General features: G+C 42.5%; 1 protein-coding gene across 1 annotated transcript; it reads left to right on the top strand.

The window, feature by feature from the left end:
- The first annotated feature begins 10,065 nt into the window (after positions 1-10,065).
- On the top strand, positions 10,066-19,045 carry LOC117806778 (GTPase IMAP family member 7-like). The gene is made up of 2 exons (XM_034675842.1): positions 10,066-10,087; positions 18,040-19,045. The coding sequence occupies exons 1-2, from the start codon at positions 10,066-10,068 to the stop codon at positions 19,008-19,010; spliced, it is 993 nt and encodes a 330-aa protein (XP_034531733.1). The 3' UTR covers positions 19,011-19,045.
- The last annotated feature ends 587 nt before the right edge of the window (positions 19,046-19,632 follow it).

Below are 19,632 nucleotides of genomic sequence, written 5' to 3' on the forward strand. Positions count from 1 at the left end.
TTCACGCACACACTCACACCTACGGGCAATTTTAGAGTGAACAATTAACCTGGTGAGCATGTCTTTGGAATGTGGGAGGAAGCCAGAGTACCTGAGGAGAACCCATGCATGCACGTGGAGAACATGCAAACTCCACACAGAAAGGCACCCACCCGACCGGGGATTCGAACCAGAAACCTTCTAGCTGTGAGGCAACAGTGCTACCCACTGCACCACCGTGCAGCCCAATACAATAATCCATAATCAAGAAACTATCTTTCAAATCTCATTCTGTTGTGGGTGTGGTCCTTGGTAGTGAAAGGGACAGAGAGTTAAAGTAAGTCATGAGGGGGTTGGGGGGGTACTGTGGATTTTAAATCTGAGGAACTCTACCTCCCATTAAGAGACTTTAGGTACGGGCCGGCCTGCATGCTGGGAGCGTAGTGTTCTGGAGGGGTAACGTCACTGTGAGCTCTTTGAGAAGTCAGAGGTCACACCATCATGATGAGTTTTTAAAGTATATTTTCTTGACCCTTTAAAAAGTTCTGAGTCTTGGTTTTGGAGCTAACAGCGTTAATACTTCATGTTTTAATCGGGTGATATGAGCGTTTGATTAATGTTGGATGTTTTTATCTTACAGACAAAAGAAGCTCATTTCCTCTAAGTGTTGACGTGGTCGCTGGCTGTGGGGGCTCTCTGCTTTTAATTGGTTTATTGTAAGGGTATAAATCAAATGCTTAAGTAATGCATATTTAATGTAGCTTAACTTGGAGCTTGTTTGGCCACTGTCATTAATCTCAAACATTACTAAAGTTTCCTTAATTACGAGGTTCACGTGAAAGAGCACAGCTGTGCCTCTGACCTGTTCAGAATGAACAGTGAGGGCAGCAAACAGCTAATTTCATGCTACATCATAAAGACGCCCTCGGCTATGACTGAGGTGAAACCAACAAGGACCTTTCTTGAATAACAAACTCCTGATCAGGTAATAATTATTCAAGATTAATCAGCTAATAAATGAGGCTCTTTTATTTACGCTGCACATGATTGGACATACGACATATTAAACACAAGAGGCGAGTAAATCAATGTATAATATATATAATAATAAAGTTTTCACACACTTATTTACTGCCTCATTAAAGGTTGTGACTTCATACAGTGTGGTTCTCATTTGGTAGACTTTAATGTAAGTTTAAATTAAAAAGTTGAAGACTTATACCTTGTGTCAAAGTTTAAGCCCAGAGTTAAAATATGTGATGAGATTGTTGGGTGTCAAATATGATCAGGGGCCCCCTCACCAGATGAGGAGCGAGGAGCCTCCATTACCCCCACTCTTCCCAAACAGAGTGTGTGTGAGGGGGGAGGAGGTGCTTAACAGGGGAAAGGATCCCAAATGCAAACAGACACAGTCCCCTCTTCTAAGATCAGGGGCCCCTCTGCCCTCTGTGCCCTGGTTTCCCCTCTCGCCTTAGCCCTGGGTGTTCACCCTGGCCACCCCTGGCCCAACTTAAGCACAGACATACACACACACACACACACACACACACACACACACACACACACACACACACACACACACACACACACACACACACACACACACACACCAGCCCCAGCTGTCAAGACGTCTTAATCAATCCTGGATCCGCAGCGCCGCCAGGGATTTTTGGGCCCCATGAAAAAATATCACATTGGGCCCCATCACCAAAGGCCACAAGAACCCTGTGCAACTGCTGTCAGACAGCATCAACATATCTGATTTGAAGGTATTATTTGAGTAATCTCTGTGACATTAAAACAGACTACATCACTCAATGCTTCAACCTGCCCAGCATCCAAAACAGACTATATGCTGTAGCTTATGTAGCTTAGCTATATAGGCTTTTGTAGTAGTACAGATAGAGAGAGAAAAAAGAGATTCCCACAGACCCCCTTCAATAATGCTAATTGACATGCTACGTTGCTCAACCTTCTTGTTCATTGGGTTGGGGGGAGTTGTGGGGAGACAGGTCACCTGCTGACATATCAGCTGCTGAGTCTGGTAGGGAGGGCGGGGAAACCTGTAGTTCATCTCATTGTGGACATCAAACTAGCAAACAGGTTGATTTTAACCACTCAAAGACTATACCAACCTTTCCTGGAGAAAAACTGGGTGACATACTGTCGCCCTTTCTTCTCTCTCTCCTCTCTCTCCTTTCTTTCCCTCCTTTTCTGGGACCGACTTTGTTTTTCCAGACATTTTAACTGCCTTTAGCGCCTCTGTGCAACTTCTGTCTGACTGTGCGGCACAGCTGATTAGTGCGACTCAGGCTGGGCTGTACCATTTCATGCCGATACAGGGGTCTACATTTTATGAAGACGAAGGGACCGTTTTTTTAATTACCTTATTCTGAATAAAATATTAATTATGATTTATTTTATTATTATTATTTTCTGGCCCCCTGTCAGTCATGGGCCCTTAGAATCATCCTAACTTTCCCCCCCTATACGGCGCCACTGAACACGATCAGAACCAGCAGATGGTCTTCAGTCCATGCCCCGGTCTCCAGTGATACTGAGTTTCTAATGTTGGAAATAAGATCATATTTTGAGTCCACATGCTGCTCTGGTGAAGTCTGCCTCTCCTCCGAGTCTGTGCACCTCTCAGTCATCCAGATGGAACACATTTTAGGAGAAAGACAGTAAATGTCACTTATGAAAGATGTTATTCCTGCTTGTAGTTGGTATAACTCCGTACCCGGCGTCACGGGGCTGTCAGTGTGTCGTACGGCTCCGCAGAGAGACGAACAGAGGGGGTGAAGGAGTGATTTCCTGCAGATGAAGAAACATTTTCCTGCAGGAGCGAGAGCAGAGCTGTAATAAAAAGCTCATCTGAATGTGATGAAGTTGCTGAGCTCCGTCCTTCATGGTGACAAACGACGCGCTGGCGCTTTGCTTTGAATCTCAATGTAGGGATAAAAAAACCAGCCTCAGTTTCTAAAGTTTAACTGAAACTACAAACACCATCGATCACAGGAACTTCCTGTTTGAACCGTCTTCATCAACTCTCTGATATGAGCTCATACACTCAGTCTGAACCACAACAGCAGGCTAGATATACAGCATGTGGTGTTTATAGGAGCTCTGGCTGGTGAGATACACGTCTCTGTTTTCACTGACTGATGACAGAAGAACACTCACCTGCTCCGGTCTGCACACCCGCCTTCAATCATCTGAGGCGGCTTTAATAACCAGCTTCAATCCTCTGAAAGAAGAAGAAGAAGAAGAAGAAGAAGAAGAAGAAGAAGAAGAAGAAGAAGAAGAAGAAGAAGAAGAAAAAGAAGAAGAAGAAGAAGAAGAAGAAGAAGAAGAAGAAGAGGAAGAAGAAGGTTTAAAACTCCCTTTCTTTCTTTTCTTTTCACAGTCAAATACTTCATCATAGTGTGAATTCCCTGACTTGTTTATTTTTATAGCACAAGTTTTGGTTCATTACATACCAGAGGAGCGCCTGAGTCTCAGTTTCACTGTAAACAGTTCCACAGAGGCTTCACTCTTCAGCCGTATGAACCTGAAACAGAGACTGCTCTTCATGCAGATATCTGTTTATAGAGAGAAAGAAATCCCCCTCAGACAAGAGGATCAGACCCTACCTGACAGAACACGCAACACAGCTCCTGGTTCAGGCTCTTGTAATGTCACGCATTGACTACTGCAACTCTCTACTGGCAGGCCTCCCTGCATGCACAGTTAAACCTCTGCAAATGATCCAGAACGCAGCAGCAGCACGTCTGGTCTTCAACCAGCCTAAGACAGCTCATGTCACTCCCCTGCTCATTTCGCTACACTGGCTTTCAGTTGCAGCTCGCATCAGATACAAAACTCTAATCATGACTTACAAAGCAGTCACCAAAACCGCTCCAGTTTACCCGGAACCCCTCATCCAGGTCTACTGCCCTTCTCGCCCGCTACGCTCAGCCTCTGAAAAGCGCCTAGTGCTTCCAGCACACAAGGCCTCAAAATCACTAGCTCGACTTTTCTCTTCTGTTGTCCCTAAATGATGGAATGAATTGGCCAACTCCATTTGATCTGCAGAGTCCCTCTCTACTTTCAAAAGACAGCTAAAGACCCAGCTCTTTAGGAAGCACTATGCACTTAGCTAGACTGTTCTCCACTGTTGTCCCCCAGTGGCAGATCATGTCTTCCAGCTACAGTTGATTCACACTGTCCTGCTCTACTCTGGGAATCTGTGTTCAGCTCTGGAGTGACCCAGCACTTGGTACTTTGGTCATTATTGTGGTGATGTTAATTGTTGATGATGATAATGGAAGGTCTTAAATTGTTTGGTTGCTCCATTGTAGATGTTCCTTATTTACTTTTGTGCATTGCCTTTACACTGCTTGGCAGTACCTGCACCCAAATTGACTTGAAGCACTTTGTTCCTCTTACTGATCTTGTTTCCTCTTGTCTAGATCTTTGCTTGTGTTGTTCTTGTTCTCGTATGTACGTCGCTTTGGATAAAAGCGTCTGCTAAATGACATTGTAACAGATTAACAGCCATGTGAGCCGTCATTAAGCTCCTCCTGCTTTTGCTCTCCATACAGACTGTTCTTCATGCCGACACCTGATTGGTCGGTAATCCTCAGACTACAGAGCAGAGCAGGACACTTCTCAGACTGAAACCAAGACCTTCATTTTTGTAGGATCTGTAAAAAGAGATTTATTTGATCCAGAACAACCTGGAGTCCAATTAGCCTTTCCTTATTCAAACAGAAGTCTGAAAGCGACCCATTATCTGCCCCTGTTCAGTCTCTTTACTCAGTAAATTCAGTCTTACAGGATAAAACAAATCAGCAGCACACAGAGAATCAAAGTGAAGACAGTTTAGAAACATAAGAGCCAAATAAAAGAGTTTCCTGCTGATGATTTAAGAAGAGTGACACTCTGAGCTGCGGTTCAGTGAATACTTTCACAGCAGAGCGTTTATCCCCGACTCAATCATCATGAATCTGCTGCTGCATGTAGATGAGCAAATGTTCTGTTCTCTGCCTCTTTAACTCATCTGTGTCTGACCGAGGTCCACTCTTTCTATTTTCAGCACAGCACAGTATGCGCTGTACGCGCCGAAGAGATGCAGATGTTTCAGAGTCTCCTTCTACTCTTTAAATGTCTTCAGCCTCAGAGACTCTGAGGCAGGATGCTTCATGTTAACACAAACCAGACGACTGGAGTTAGTTTCCTGTGCAGGGAGTCTGAGCCCAGAGAGGAGGGAGCTCAGCTGTTACTCCTTCACATCGAGAGGAGCCAGGTCGGATCAGGATGAACTTCCTTTAGAGGATTTCCAGGAAGGAGGATTCAGAGATCGACACTAAATCAATCTAATCAGCAATCAAAGGAGACATTTGTTCACAGTAGACGTGTCTCTGTTGGGTTAACACTGCTGAGAATGATCTCAAACTGTCAGGGGACACGTTTTAAGCATGACTGAAGTCCGGAGGGTTTGAGAACCGGTTGGCTGAAGATCCATGGCTTTGTCAGTCACAAAGTCTGCCTTCTATCACCTAAGAACATCTCCCGGCTGCGTCCATCTCTCTCTGATTCAGTTGCAGAGACCCTCGTTCATGCTTTCATTACCTCCCGGCTGGATTACTGCAATGGAGTCCGGTTCGGGGTACCCAGCAATGCCCTGGACCGGCTCTAATACGTGCAGAACTCAGCTGCCAGGGTTCTCATGCACACCAAGCCCTGGCAGCACATCACCCCCACACTCATTCACCTCCACTGGCTCCCTGTAAAGTACCGCATCACCTATAAGCTCCTCCTCCTCACCTACAAATCCCTGCATGCCCTCACCCCCCAATACCTGGCTGACCTCCTCCATCAACACACTCCATCCCGGAACCTAAGGTCTTTGGACCTGGGTCTCCTCTCCATCCCGGGGACAGAGCATTCAGTGTGGCAGCCCCCACTCTGTGGAACTCTCTCCCTCCTGACATCCGCAGACTGTTTTAAGAAAGCAATCAAAACGCCCCTTTTCCTCAAGGCCTTTCCCCATTTTAGACATCCCCACCTACCCCCCAGACCACCTACTTGACCCTGTGAAGCGACCTTGGGTTTCTTGAAAGGCGCTATATAAATATCAGTTATTAGCGTGGTCTTTCTAACATCGTCCCGTCAGCCTCGATGATTGGTGGAGTGTCACAGCGTATACTCTGCCGTGAGTCTTTATGTCTCTGTGGTCGTCTGATGTGACACAGCGGCCATTGTGCTTTCAGATCATTGTGAGTGAGGTCTCTGAAACCCGTCAGGAGCAGCAGGAGAAAAGAGCCGGTCCAGCGTGCTCGGTTCCGCTTTGTTCTGAGACTTAAAGTTCACTTAACCCTTCAAACCTTCGACAGGACCGACTCGGCTTTGTGAATATACATTTTACAAAATCATAACCTGCAGAGAGAACCGGCTTTTAATGTGAGGAGTGAGAAGTGAGGACAAAAGAACAGCCTGAGAGAGCATCTAAAAATAAACCACGTTAAAGTGGAGACTTCACTTTGAAGGCCGGCGAGCCGACCCACAGACTCACGCTCCCTGACAGGAGACACACACACACACACACACACACACACTGTAACAGCTCTGAAATGTCACCATATGCAAATAAGTAATAATTTACCTGCCTGTTCTCACACCTTTCATCCTCTTTACACACTCACACTCTGAAACAACAGGGCTCGTGTTCCTGGAGTTTACCTGCACACTCAAATCTGAAGCTCTGTACATGACTGACAGGTCCAGTGTGTGTATGTGTGTATGTGTGTATGTGTGTGTGTGCATGTGTGTGTGTGTGTGTGTGTGTGTGGATGTGTGCAGAGTCAATAATTCAGCAGTCTGAAGATTAATCTGCCGTCCAGCAGTCATGACTTGTTGAAACAGAGAGAGTCTGGAGAGCCAATCAGTGTCACCGAAAGACGACTACTAAATGTGAATACTGGACACTTGACTGGCTTGTGTGTGTGTGTGTGTGTGTGTGTGTGTGTGTGTGTGTGTGTGTGTGTGTGTGTGTGTGTGTGTGTGTGTGTGTGTGTGTGTGTGTGTGTGAGTGTGTGTGTGTGTGTGTGTGTATTTTATTCTATAAACCTTTGACAACACTGACATCAAGTGGAGGCTTGTAGAAGCTTCTCCAGGGTCTGCTTTTAAAAAAGCTTCCTTGACCTTTGACCCTGAAGACAAAGACCTGGATTTGGAGGCGTACCTGTTCCTGTCCAGGATCAGGTCCCCCAGTCTGCTCTTCTTCTGTTTATTTTAAAAGATAAACTGTGTTGGATCCTTCTGATTCAGACTCAGACGTTTAAAGATTACAGGATCCAGATCACCAGAGCTCTTAATGGGACTGCAGACTTAGTCCACAGGGGGGCGCCAGAATCCATGAGCTGAGATCCTCACAGCTTCTTCAGATCAGATGCTTGGTGTTAGATTCTGAGGCTGTGGTGAAACAACGAGGACAAACTTCCCTCTATGGAGCAGAGATGTGATGAAACGTCGTCTTTAAGATCAGCTCTTGAGTTTCTGTGTTGCACCACGTCGTACATGTTTGCACAGAACCTGTTAAATTATAAATACTTCATCTGTCGTCATGTTACTGGAAGAAGACATGTGGTTCTTCCCGTCACACGTCTTCTCACATGTTTATTTAGATGTTTCAGGAAATTCCCGCGCTGCACATAGTGACTGAATGCTATCACCACTAACATCATCATGTGACTGTTGAAGTGTGTTAAAGGCTTCAGGAGGAGAAAGAATGCTGCATGCTCCTTTCTGATATGCCACGCTCGCCTGTTCCAACCTGCAGGACACGTTTATCAGCATTTTAGGGAACTTGCGGCTGAATGCTGGAGAAACCTCTTTTAATGTTTACTGATGAGAGTTAAAAACGCTTCATGTACACACCTCAGACACACTCCTCACCTCGTCCGTCTCACTTCATATCCCAGCACGATGAATCAGACAGTGAATCCAACACAGTGAACGGAGGTTAGTTTGTTTTTCAGGCCCTAATCAGATCCCTTTGGATCCAAGTAAACACTGAAGATTCACAAACCAGAACGAGTCAGGATGAAGATGATTCATCAGACACTTCAGAGCAGAGTCCTCAAGAGATCTCACAGGGAGGAACGATGTCTCAGAACTCCAACTGAGGGTTCAAACATTCAAGCTTCCCCCAGCACATAAATCAGAGTCTCTGTGTTTCTATCCATGATATCGCCATCATTATTAATTACCTTCATTTAGGATTACAATCTCACAAAGTATCTTAAAAGTTTCTCAGGATTTTCAAAAGTTTGCTGATTTTACTGAAAGTACTTTTGATCTTGTAAAAGCTTCTTTGGATAAACCTTCCTCCTCCTCCTCCTTTCAAGGACTCCATATCATCGTCTGAATCAGCCTGACCTCATTTCATGACCTTCATTTCCTGAAGCTCAGCCCTCCAACACACAATTCATTTTTACATGAATGATATTTTGAATGCGACAGCTGATTTTTTGAGAGAGAGAGAGAGAGAGAGAGAGAGAGAGAGAGAGAGAGAGAGAGAGAGAAAGAGAGAGTATCCTGACCAAATACAGGCTGAGTGACCACCAGCTGGCTATAGAGACAGGGAGACACAGGCAGACATGGCTGCCCAGAGAGGAGCGTCTATGTGCTCACTGCTCTACAGGGGACATAGAGACAGAGATGCACTTCCTCCTCCACTGTAGAAAGTTCTCTTTTCTAAGAGATTCCCACTACAGGGAAATTACTAAAATGATACCAAACTTCCCAACATTAACCCCAGAAGAGAAACTGTCAGTTCTCCTGGGGGAAGGGTCAGCAGCTCCTCTGGCTGCTAAATATGTGTCTGCCTGTCACAGCCTGAGGGACGCACCATCCCATGGTGTTAGATTTTAGGTGAAGGTTTTATGAGCATACCGCATCAAGTGAGGACATTGAGATATGCTGTATGACACCATCGTTCATTAATGCGTATAAAATATGTAATATATATAAAATGTAATGAATATATATGCAATGTATGTTTATGAATCTTATGTGCTTTGGCAACAGAATGTCTTTGTTCATGCCAATAAAGCAAATTGAATTGAATTGAATTAAATTAAATTGAATTGAGAGAGAGAGAGAGAGAGAGAGAGAGAGAGAGAGAGAGAGAGAGAGAGAGAGAGAGAGAGAGAGAGAGGCACCACCAAAGCTTGTCAGGTCTGGGAGTTGATCCTGAGACAGTGCAGCTACAGGACTTGAATCTGGACATGTGTGGCACCCGCAGAAAAGCTCAACACTGACAAACTGTAAAACTGACCCGACTGTTTAAGCAGGCTGAAATAATTTAACCTGCGGTCGTTTAAAAGTCATAAAATTCTCTGTATAATAATCTTTGTTGTGAATGATTAAAGATGCATCAGAAGTATCCTGTAACATTTGAATGTTTTAAACGTCAAACAGTAACACAGACATTATTGAAGAGAAGCTTCAGACACACACTCACCTCCATCTGACTCAGAGTCTAAAGTCCTCTCTGCTGCTCTCTGTAATCAGACGAGTGTCAAAGTGATGTCTATCTCTGATTCCTCTAAAGCAGAGTTTAATTGTTTGTTAGGAAATGGTTTCACATTCAGTGCAGTGATAACACTCTGCAGCATCACTGCAGCTGGCACGCGTACCCTGCAGAACTGGAGCGTCTCGTTTATCTCAGTGGACAAACAGGTGAGTCACAGCTCAGGTGTCTCAGGTATGCAGCCCTGAGACATGAGAAGTAGGTGAGTGATGGAGGAGAAGACATTCAGCCTCTTTCTCCAGAGAGAAGTGAAGCCTCTGTGATGCTTTCTGATCAACTTTGAGTTCTGCACATTCAACATCTGCAGGAATCGACAGTCTGAGAGCGACCTGGAGCTCCAGGCCGTACTGTAGAAACATGCAGAGGTTCTTCCTGCTGAGGAAATACCTGTCCAACAGAGACTCAGGCCACGCCCACTTCTGTCAGAGATTGGAATGACAGCTACCTGAGAGATGTTCATAGCATAAGAGGACAAACAACAGACGGATACCTGCTTGAAGCTTTCCAACATGAGCGGAGCGTACTATAAAGGTAAGACCCGGACTCACTGAGGTGGTTTCTATGGTGCATTTAAGGGTTATTGATCCTGTGTGAGGTAAAGAGGCGGGCTTTGAGCCTCCTCAATGTGCCCAGTGTGTGTCAGGCATCATGCAAAACTCATAATCTTAATATCTTACAAACTACTGAGCTTAAAGAATCCATCCGTGCAGAGTGAGCCGATAGAGACACGAGCTGTTCAGAGTTCTTTGAAGCAGACTGTAAACATGTTTATTTCTGTGTGTGTGTGTGTGTGTGTGTGTGTGTGTGTGTGTGTGTGTGTGTGTATGTGTGTGGCAGGACTCACTTTGAGTCTGTTAGAAATGTGCAAAATCTCCTTTTGGTCTTGATTAGTGATTTTTTTTGTGTGAGTCTGAGAGACAGAGGTGAGACATCGGCGAGATCTCATCCTCACTTTGACTTTACAAAGAGGAAGAAAATGTAAAACACATGAAAGTGTGTGATGGAAAGACCAGAGGCACAGCTCCTATACCTGCATGTGCTGAATCACGGCTGTAGAGATCTACTTCAGGTCACAAACAGCAGGAAGGCTGCAGGGCACATAAAACAGGACGAACGAGAACAAACAACAACAACACACACTTTCATTAATGACAGTCTATTCATCACTCCGCTCCACTAACACTGGAGTTAGTTCATAAAACTGGACTGCAGGACTTAATCACACATCCGTTATATTCAAGCATTCATCAAATGAGTCAGTCACTGATCCTAGAGAGCACAACGATCATGATGAAGGAGAGGAGACACAGTCTTAGGCTATTTTCGAAACGGCCTGCTACATACTGCGTTTGAATTTAGTCTGTCCCAGAGGAAAATTTTACTGCTCAAAGCTTTCTCTTCTAAGTCTCTGGAGACAAAATTGAGATTCTCACTTCAGCCTCATTCAAGTTTCAAATTGTTCTCATTCGTTTCTCCTAAAATTCACTAGGAGAAATAGTTGAGACCATGACATGAGTCTTATTTGAGATATCTCATTAATGGCTAATTTTCTTCTCTTTTTTTAAAATATATTTTTGGCCTTTTTGCCTTTATTTGACAGGACAGCTGAAGAGAGACAGGGAATGTGGGGAGTAGTGAGCGGGGGGCAGGCATGCAGGAAATGGTCGACCGTCCAGGAATCAAACCGGCGACCCCTACGACGAGGACTGTAGCCTCTGTATGTGGGGCGCTTAGTCCGCTAGGCCACCAGACAATTGAGAGAGCTCCCTGATTTCTCCACCTGAGCTCAAAAGGAGTCACAAAACTTGAGAAATACCTGAGAATCATTTCACATTTTGACGAGATCTCCCTTTGAATTGAAAGGGAGACTAAGCTGAGACTTTTTGCAACTTTTTTTCTAAAGGCAAGAATGAGAAACAGGAGACATAAGCTATAGTCTCATTTTGCTTTCAAACAGATCTCATTGTTGTCTAGGAGACATGAATGAAACACTTTTGAGATCTCCTCTCTAAATTTCTTTTCCTATGGGGTAGTCTGTCTGTTCTGTTGGATCTAGTCTGCAGGATGCTGGGCCAGATGTCACTGGATTTCCGGTTTCAGAAAGTAAACAAGCTGATCGATAAACTGCTTCTTCTTTTTTTTGTTTTATACTTTTTATTTAGTAGTTTTCACCCACAAAGAAACAACAACAAGGAAACAAAACAAGACAAAACAAAGACGTGGCAGCATGTCAGCATTGGATGAGTTTTCTTACACATATATAAGAGTATCTTCTGTAAGTTAACAACTCATTTTGAACTCATCTTTGAGTGGATGGATTTGACACCCAATGTAGAAACACACTTTGAAGAAAATGTACAAAGAAAAAAATGTACAAAGTGTTTACAAGAGTAAACAGAGAAAAAAAAAAGAAAAGAAAAGAAAAGGAAATACATAAAGGGAATTTAAATCAGATTTTATTTAGGCCTGGATATGTATTTATTATATATATATAAATATGTATATATATATGTATATACCCACCCCCCGCTTTAGTGTTTTCCACTGTTAATGTTCTTCACCATCTGTTTCTAGCTCAAATCCAATGCTCAAGTACACACATATTTACATTTGTCATTCATCTCTCTTCATGTTATATCAATGTTAGTTATTCTTTTCCATCGTGACTCAAAAATATCACTTAAAATCCTTATCCTGTGTTATCCTTTCCTTTTTTTTAATACTTTTTATTTAGTAGTTTTCACCCACAAAGAAACAACAAGGAAACAAAACAAGACAAAACAAAGACGTGGCAGCATGTCAGCATTGGATGAGTTTTCTTACACATATATAAGAGTATCTTCTGTAAGTTAACAACTCATTTTGAACTCATCTTTGAGTGGATGGATTTCACACCCAAAGTAGAAACACACTTTGAAGAAAATGTACAAAGAAAAAAATGTACAAAGTGTTTACAAGAGTAAACAGAGAAAAAAAAAGAAAAGAAAAGAAAAGTAAATACATAAAGGGAATTTAAATCAGATTTTATTTAGGCCTGGATATGTATTTACTATATATATATAAATATGTATATACCCACCCCCCACTTTAGTGTTTTCCATTGTTAATGTTCTTCACCATCTGTTTCTAGCTCAAATCCAATGCTCAAGTACACACATATTTACATTTGTCATTCATCTCTCTTCATGTTAAATCAATGTTAGTTATTCTTTTCCATCGTGACTCAAAAATATCACTTAAATTCCTTATCCTGTGTTATCCTTTCCTTTTTTTAATACTTTTTATTTAGTAGTTTTCAAACACAAAAGAAACAACAAGGAAACAAAACAAGACAAAACAAAGACGTGGCAGCATGTCAGCATTGGATGAGTTTTCTAACATATATGTAAGAGTGTCTTCTGTAAGTAAACAGCTCATTTTTAGCCCCTTTATGAGTATAGGATTGATACCCAATGCAGAAACACACTTTGAATAATATGTACAAAGAGAAAAATCTACAACGTCAACAAGAATAAACAGAAAAAATAAACAAATATATATAAAAAATATTAATAATAATAAAATGAAATAAAATTCATAAATTAATTTTAAATCAGATTTTATTTAGGCCCGGATCTGTCTTTATTATATATACATATATATGTATATATATATGTATATACCCACCCCCCACTTTAATGTTTTCCACTGTTATTTTTCTTCACCATCTGTTTCTAGCTCAAATCCTGTGTTATCCTTTCCATGATGTGAATCTCATTAATAGTTGCTTTACAGCTCGTTATATGTGGTGGGGTCGGTTTCAGCCAGTTTTCAGTCACCTGTTTCATTGCTGATATTCTTAAAATCCTGTACAGGTATTTATCTGATTCAAGAGACAGTGTCTGGGGGATGGTTCCTAAGAGCAGGTGTTGTGGACCTAGGGAAAGATTACAGTTAAAAACCTCAATTATTTCCTCTCTGACTGCACACCAGTACTGTTTCAACACAGGGCATGAGTATAATATATGAGTAGGATTGGCTTCAGTTTCTCCAGCAGCTTGGTGTGATATTGCGATTATACTTTGATTGAATAACAGGTGTTTTGAAATATCTCATTTGGAGTTTCCAGGAGAACTCCCTCCAGAATTGCGAGCTTGTAGTCATCCAGGTGTTGTTGCAAATGTTTTCCCATTCTTGCTCTGATATGTTAATTTGTAACTCATTCTCCCAGCTAGTCAATGCTTTCAGTCTCAGCTCAGATAAACTGCTTCTTTAGCATCACTTGATTTGAAAAGTTTAGAAGTGGTTTTATATGTAATTCAATAATTTTCACAGCACTTAAAAACTGATTGGCCCTTTAAAAAAAAGAAGAAAAAAGAAAAAGAGGAACGAGCGCTGTGCATTGTGGGAAACAGTACGTGAGAGAGACTGGTCCGATGCATACTGAGACATGTTCCTGAATCAGTACGACATTCGGGGAGTTTTAGCATACTACAGATTTCTCTCTTGTTCACTTGCTACAAACTGAATTTTGGTCAAATCAGTACAAACTGCCAGGGGCGCCGCCAGGGATTTTGGGCCCCATGAAAAAATATCACATTGAACCCCATCACGAAAGGCCACCAGACCCCTGTGCAACTTCTGTAACCACATCTCCAGGATCCAATCGACCCAGACGTGACATTAAAACAGACTACATCACTCAATGCTTCAACCTGCCCAGCATCCAAAACAGACTATAGGCTGTAGCTTATGTAGCTTAGCTACAGCTTTGTTTTTATAGACTTTTGTGATAGTACAGATAGAGAGAGAAAAAAGAGATTCCCACAGACCCCCTTCAATAATGCTAATTGACATGCTACGTTGCTCACCTTCTTGTTCATTGGGTTGGGGGGAGTTGTGGGGAGACAGTGCACCTGCTGATGTATCAGCTGCTGAGTCTGGTAGGGAGGGCGGGGAAACCCATTCAGTATAATTAGCTAAAACATAGTTCATCTCATTGTGGACATCAAAACCAGCATATGGCTGTACCATTTCATGCTGATACGGGGGCATTAATATGAATTTGACCAAATTAAGTAGAGATCTCTGATATACATTTTATGAAGACAACGGACTGTTTTTTAGATTACCTTATTCTAAATAAAATATGAATTATGATTTTTTTTTTTTTCGGGCCCCCTGTCAGTCATGGGCCCTTAGAATCATCCTACCTTCCCCCACCTATACGGCGCCACTGCATACTGCTGGTATAGTAGGCGGTTTCGAAAACAGCCAGAGTCCTGGAAACTTCTCTGATGCTGCAGTTATCGATTAAAAATCAACGTCATCGCTCTGATTTATTCAGTTCACTCGTGATCATCAGCAGGTCTGAGTCTGCAGGTCGTGTCAGTTTGTCTCTTTGACTCCAGCTTGATTTACTTGTCTTTGTCTGTCTGTGTTTCCTCATCTTTCTGTGTCCTCCTGACTTTACGCCTTTCTGATCTTGTGTAATTCTGACGTGCCTTTATGTTGTTGTGTTATACGAACAAGCTAGCTTTTGGCATCATGGATACTTGAGCCTCTTCAAAACCTGTTGTGTAACAAGAAAATTCCATCAAGCAGAGAGGCTGTTGTGTCAGCTCTGAGCTGGTTTGAGTCCAGCTCTGATTTTTATATTCAGATTATCAGGCGTAGCATAACGGGGTGGCGGATACAACGACTCTGATGTGAGGTCCTGAACAAATTCAGGATCATACATATTGACTGTTTTTATCTTTATGGATACACATCAACCTCTTTGTTCTCTTTTAGGAGCTGAGCAGTAAAACATTTCCACCTGATTTATTTGTTCTAAAGTCGTAACAATCTGTGGGTTAGGGTCAGGGGCGTTGACAGGAATTCTGGGCCCCCTGAAAAGATATCTCAGTGGGCCCCATCACCACTGCCAACCCTACAAAATATAACACTGCTGCTATAATACTGGTTTATTTGCATTAAACAAAAATATATGCTTAAAACTATCCTGGTTAACTGACTCAAATCTAACCTACATATCAATATTATTATTTTTTTTAATTTCTCCAAATGTAACTGCACAATATTGACCTTCAGACTGTCCACCTCTTTAAACAAGATTATTTGAAGCCAAGGGACTTGTTGAAGACAACAAGGGGGCATTATTTGGTATAATCTAACCTCATGAAGTCAAATAAAACGGTAACACTTTATATTAACTACACACTTTTAAGCATTAATTAAGCATTAACTAATACTTAACTCATCCTCTGTAAAGCATTGTTCATACATTAATACTCATTTGTATATCATGTACAAACACAGTTATAAATGTTTTATTAATCATGAATATGACTCTCTATAATGTGTTAACTACCTCTCTTTGTTCATACTTTATAAATGACCGATTCACCAAATACAAATGAGCTATTATGGTCATTATAAACCAGTTATAAACACATTTACAGGTTATGATTCTAACATTTAGTAAGGGTTAGTGAACACCTTATTACATAGCAAATTATGATTAATTAAGGTAGTCACAAAGGACTGTTTATTCATGGTTTTGTGAGCTGATCTAAAGTGAGGACTTTTTATGCTTTACAAAGCATTCATTAATGAGATTTAAGACCAGCAGCACCTTAAAACACAGAATCCAAGTTATTGTTCAGTTTTGCAGCTGCATTTTAACTTGTGTTCACAAATGGTTTTATACAGCCAGTGTTGAAATGTTACTGAGTCTTTTAATATAATTGATATCTAATATTTTATTTGAGTTTTGCCACTGTGAGCACCTTAAGTTTGAGAGATTTCTTGTTCAGTTGCAGAGTATTTTGTGACTACCTTAAATTAATCATAATTTGCTATGTAATAAGGTGTTCACTAACCCTTACTAAATGTTAGAATCATAACCTGTAAATGTGTTTAGAACTGGTTTATAAAGACCATAATAGCCATTTGTAATTGGTGAATCCATCATTTATAAAGTATGAACAAAGAGTTAGTTAACACATTATAGAGAGTCATATTCATGAATACTAAAACATTTATAACTGTGTTTGTACATGATATATAAATGAGTATTGATGTATGAACAATGCTTTACAGAGGATGAGTTAAGTATTAATTAATGCTCAATTAATGCTTAAAAGTGTGTAGTTAATATAAAGTGTTACCAATAAAACTCTAAAAACCTACAGTTTCCTTTCAATCAGATTCAGCCACACTTGATGCTATGAAAATATGACAATTCCCCACTTTAGGCATGAGACGCGCATCTCACAGAGCCGGAAAGAAATCCCTGAAAGGAATTCTGAATGTTTATTTATTTATTCAGACAATGTTAGTTATCTTACTGCAGTTATAACAAAAGAAAAGAAAAGCGTAGTAGAAAACACATTTTATTTCAGGCCCATTAAGGCCCCCCCCCCCCCCTCCCCACTTGGGCCCTAGGTAGTCAGTCCCACTTTTCCCCCCACTACGACGCCCCTGGTTAGGGTTAGCTGATCTTGGTCTGACAGTGAAGAGAAAAGCCCATAGGAAAAGAAATCCAGAGAGGAGATCTCACAAGTGTTTCATTTATGTCTCCTAGACAACAATGAGATCTGTTTGAAAGCAAAATGAGACTATAGCTTATGTCTCCTGTTTCTCATTCTTGCCTTCAGAAAAAAAGTTGCAAAAAGTCTCAGCTTAGTCTCCCTTTCAGTTCAAAAGGAGATCTGGTCTAAATCTGAAATGATTCTCAGGTATTTCTCAAGTGTTGGGACTCCTTTTGAGCTCAGGTGGAGAAATCAGGGAGCTCTCTCATTTGTCTGGTGGCCTAGGGGACTAAGCGCCCCACATACAGAGGGGTAGGGGTCGCTGGATTGATTCCCGGACGGTCGTCCATTTCCTGCATGTCTCCCCCGCTCACTACTCCCCACATTTCCTGTCTCTCTTCAGCTGTCCTGTCAAATAAAGGCAAAAAGGCCAAAAATATATTTTAAAAAAGAGAAGAAAATTAGCCATTAATGAGATCTCTCATTTAAGTCTCAAATTAGACTCATGTTATGGTCTCAACTATTTCTCTAGTGAGAAACGAATGAGAACAATTTGAAACTTGAATGAGGCTGAAGTGAGAATCTCAATTTTGTCTCCAGATACTTAGAAGAGAAAGCTTTGAGCAGTAAAATGTTCCTCTGGGAGGAGCTGCAGTTTGTGGCTCGCAGCTCTGAAAGGGTTAAGACTCCTCGTGTCCGTCAGTTAAAGAGCTTTAGAGAAACAGCTTCATTCAGTCTTTAAATCACAGCTCAGATAAAAAAACTGAGTACAGCTTTAAAACAGTGTGACTTTAGATCTTACTGGTTAGTACACCAGATTTGAATGAGCCTCCTGTTTGTTTGGCCCTGTCTTCATCAGGACGCTCTTCAGTTTAAACCTTGATAAGTTTTCTTGCTGAGCATGAACTCATTTGATGAAGCGTCGCCCGGCCCTGACAGTACGTTAAACCGTGTATTTCTGTCCGACAGGGTTCGACGGACTCTCTGATTCAGAGGAACGCAGGATTGTTTTGGTGGGAAAGACCGGAGTGGGAAAGAGCGCTGCAGGAAACACCATCCTGGGCAGAGAGGCGTTCGAGTCGGAGCTGTCCCCGTGTTCCCAGACGGCTGAATGTCACAAAGCTAAAGGCTCCGTCGACAGTCGGAGGGTCGCCGTCATCGACACTCCAGGCCTGTTTGACACAAACTTCACCCAAGAGGAAGTGCTGCGGAGGATCAAGATGTGCATCTCTCTGTCAGCTCCGGGTCCTCATGCCTTCTTAGTGGTGCTTCAGCTGGGCAGGTTCACGCAGGAGGAGAAGGACACCATCAAGATGATCCAGATCACTTTTGGTGAAGAAGCTGCTGGATACACGATGGTGCTGTTCACACACGGAGACCAGCTCAGGAAGCAGACCATCGAGGGCTACGTGGCTGAGAGTCCTGACCTGAAGGCTCTGATCCGGACCTGCTACAACCGATACCACGTCTTCAACAACGAAGTCAAAGACCCCGACCAAGTCAGCCAGCTGCTGGACAAAATCGACAAGATGGCCATGGCTAACGGAGGACGCTACTACACCAACGAGATGTTCCTGAAAGCAGAGGAGGCCATCCAGAAGGAGAAGGTCCGCCTCCTGAAGGAGATGGAGGAGCAGAGGCAGAAGGAGCTGAGCGCACTGAGAGCCAAGGTCGGAGAAGGAAGCACGTACCGCAGGGAGGAGCGGCTGGTGTACAAGAGATACGAGACTCGCGCCAGGAAGCAGGCGGAGAGATCCAACGACTTCATCGCTGCTCCCGCCATCCTGTTATCTGCGACCTGCGGCGCCGCTGTCGGAGGGATTATTGGCATCGCAGGAGGTCCCATCGGGATCGCAGTTGGAGTTGCAGCTGGAGCAGCTGTTGGAGCTGCAGTTGGAGCTTTATCAGTCCAGATCTCAGAGCGATGCAACGTTCAGTGAGAGGAACCGACCCGGTCCCTCGATAGCTCTGAAACTCTCACAGAAATATTAAACTCTGTGTCTTTACATACGATCCTGTTTCATTCCTGCTGGTTAGTAAATCTACAAACTGAAGCACGCAGCGATGAGTCCACGCTCTGACTACAACACCAGAACTTCACTTTATATCAGAGAGATTTCCCCTTTCACCCTGAAATGATCGGAAAGTTTTATTTAGCCAAATTCATCCCACCTTATTGAACTCTGGTAACCTCTGCTTTGTTGTTGTTGTTGTTGTTGTTATTGTTGTTGTTGTTGTTGTTGTTGTTGTTGTTGTTGTTGTTGTTGTTGTTGTTGTTGTTGTTCCGAAAAACTACAAAGGCCGGCCACACACTAGACCACTGAAGACCAGATTAGGGCCTGATTTGGGACTTCTTTTAAATTATTGTTAATCCAAATAATCCTTGTGGAATTATTCACCCATAGTCTTTACCTTGTTCTTTACCATATACAGGGTGACTCTCCTTACTGTCAGAAATAGGATTTTTATATTTCTGTTTGTCGCTGTGAAACAGAGTCCACCATTCTTTTTTTCGAAGTCACGTTTGATCACATGATGTCTTTGAAATGGTTACCACAGACG

Source organism: Notolabrus celidotus, chromosome 22 (assembly GCF_009762535.1).
Source record: "Notolabrus celidotus isolate fNotCel1 chromosome 22, fNotCel1.pri, whole genome shotgun sequence".
Lineage (NCBI taxonomy): Eukaryota > Metazoa > Chordata > Actinopteri > Labriformes > Labridae > Notolabrus > Notolabrus celidotus.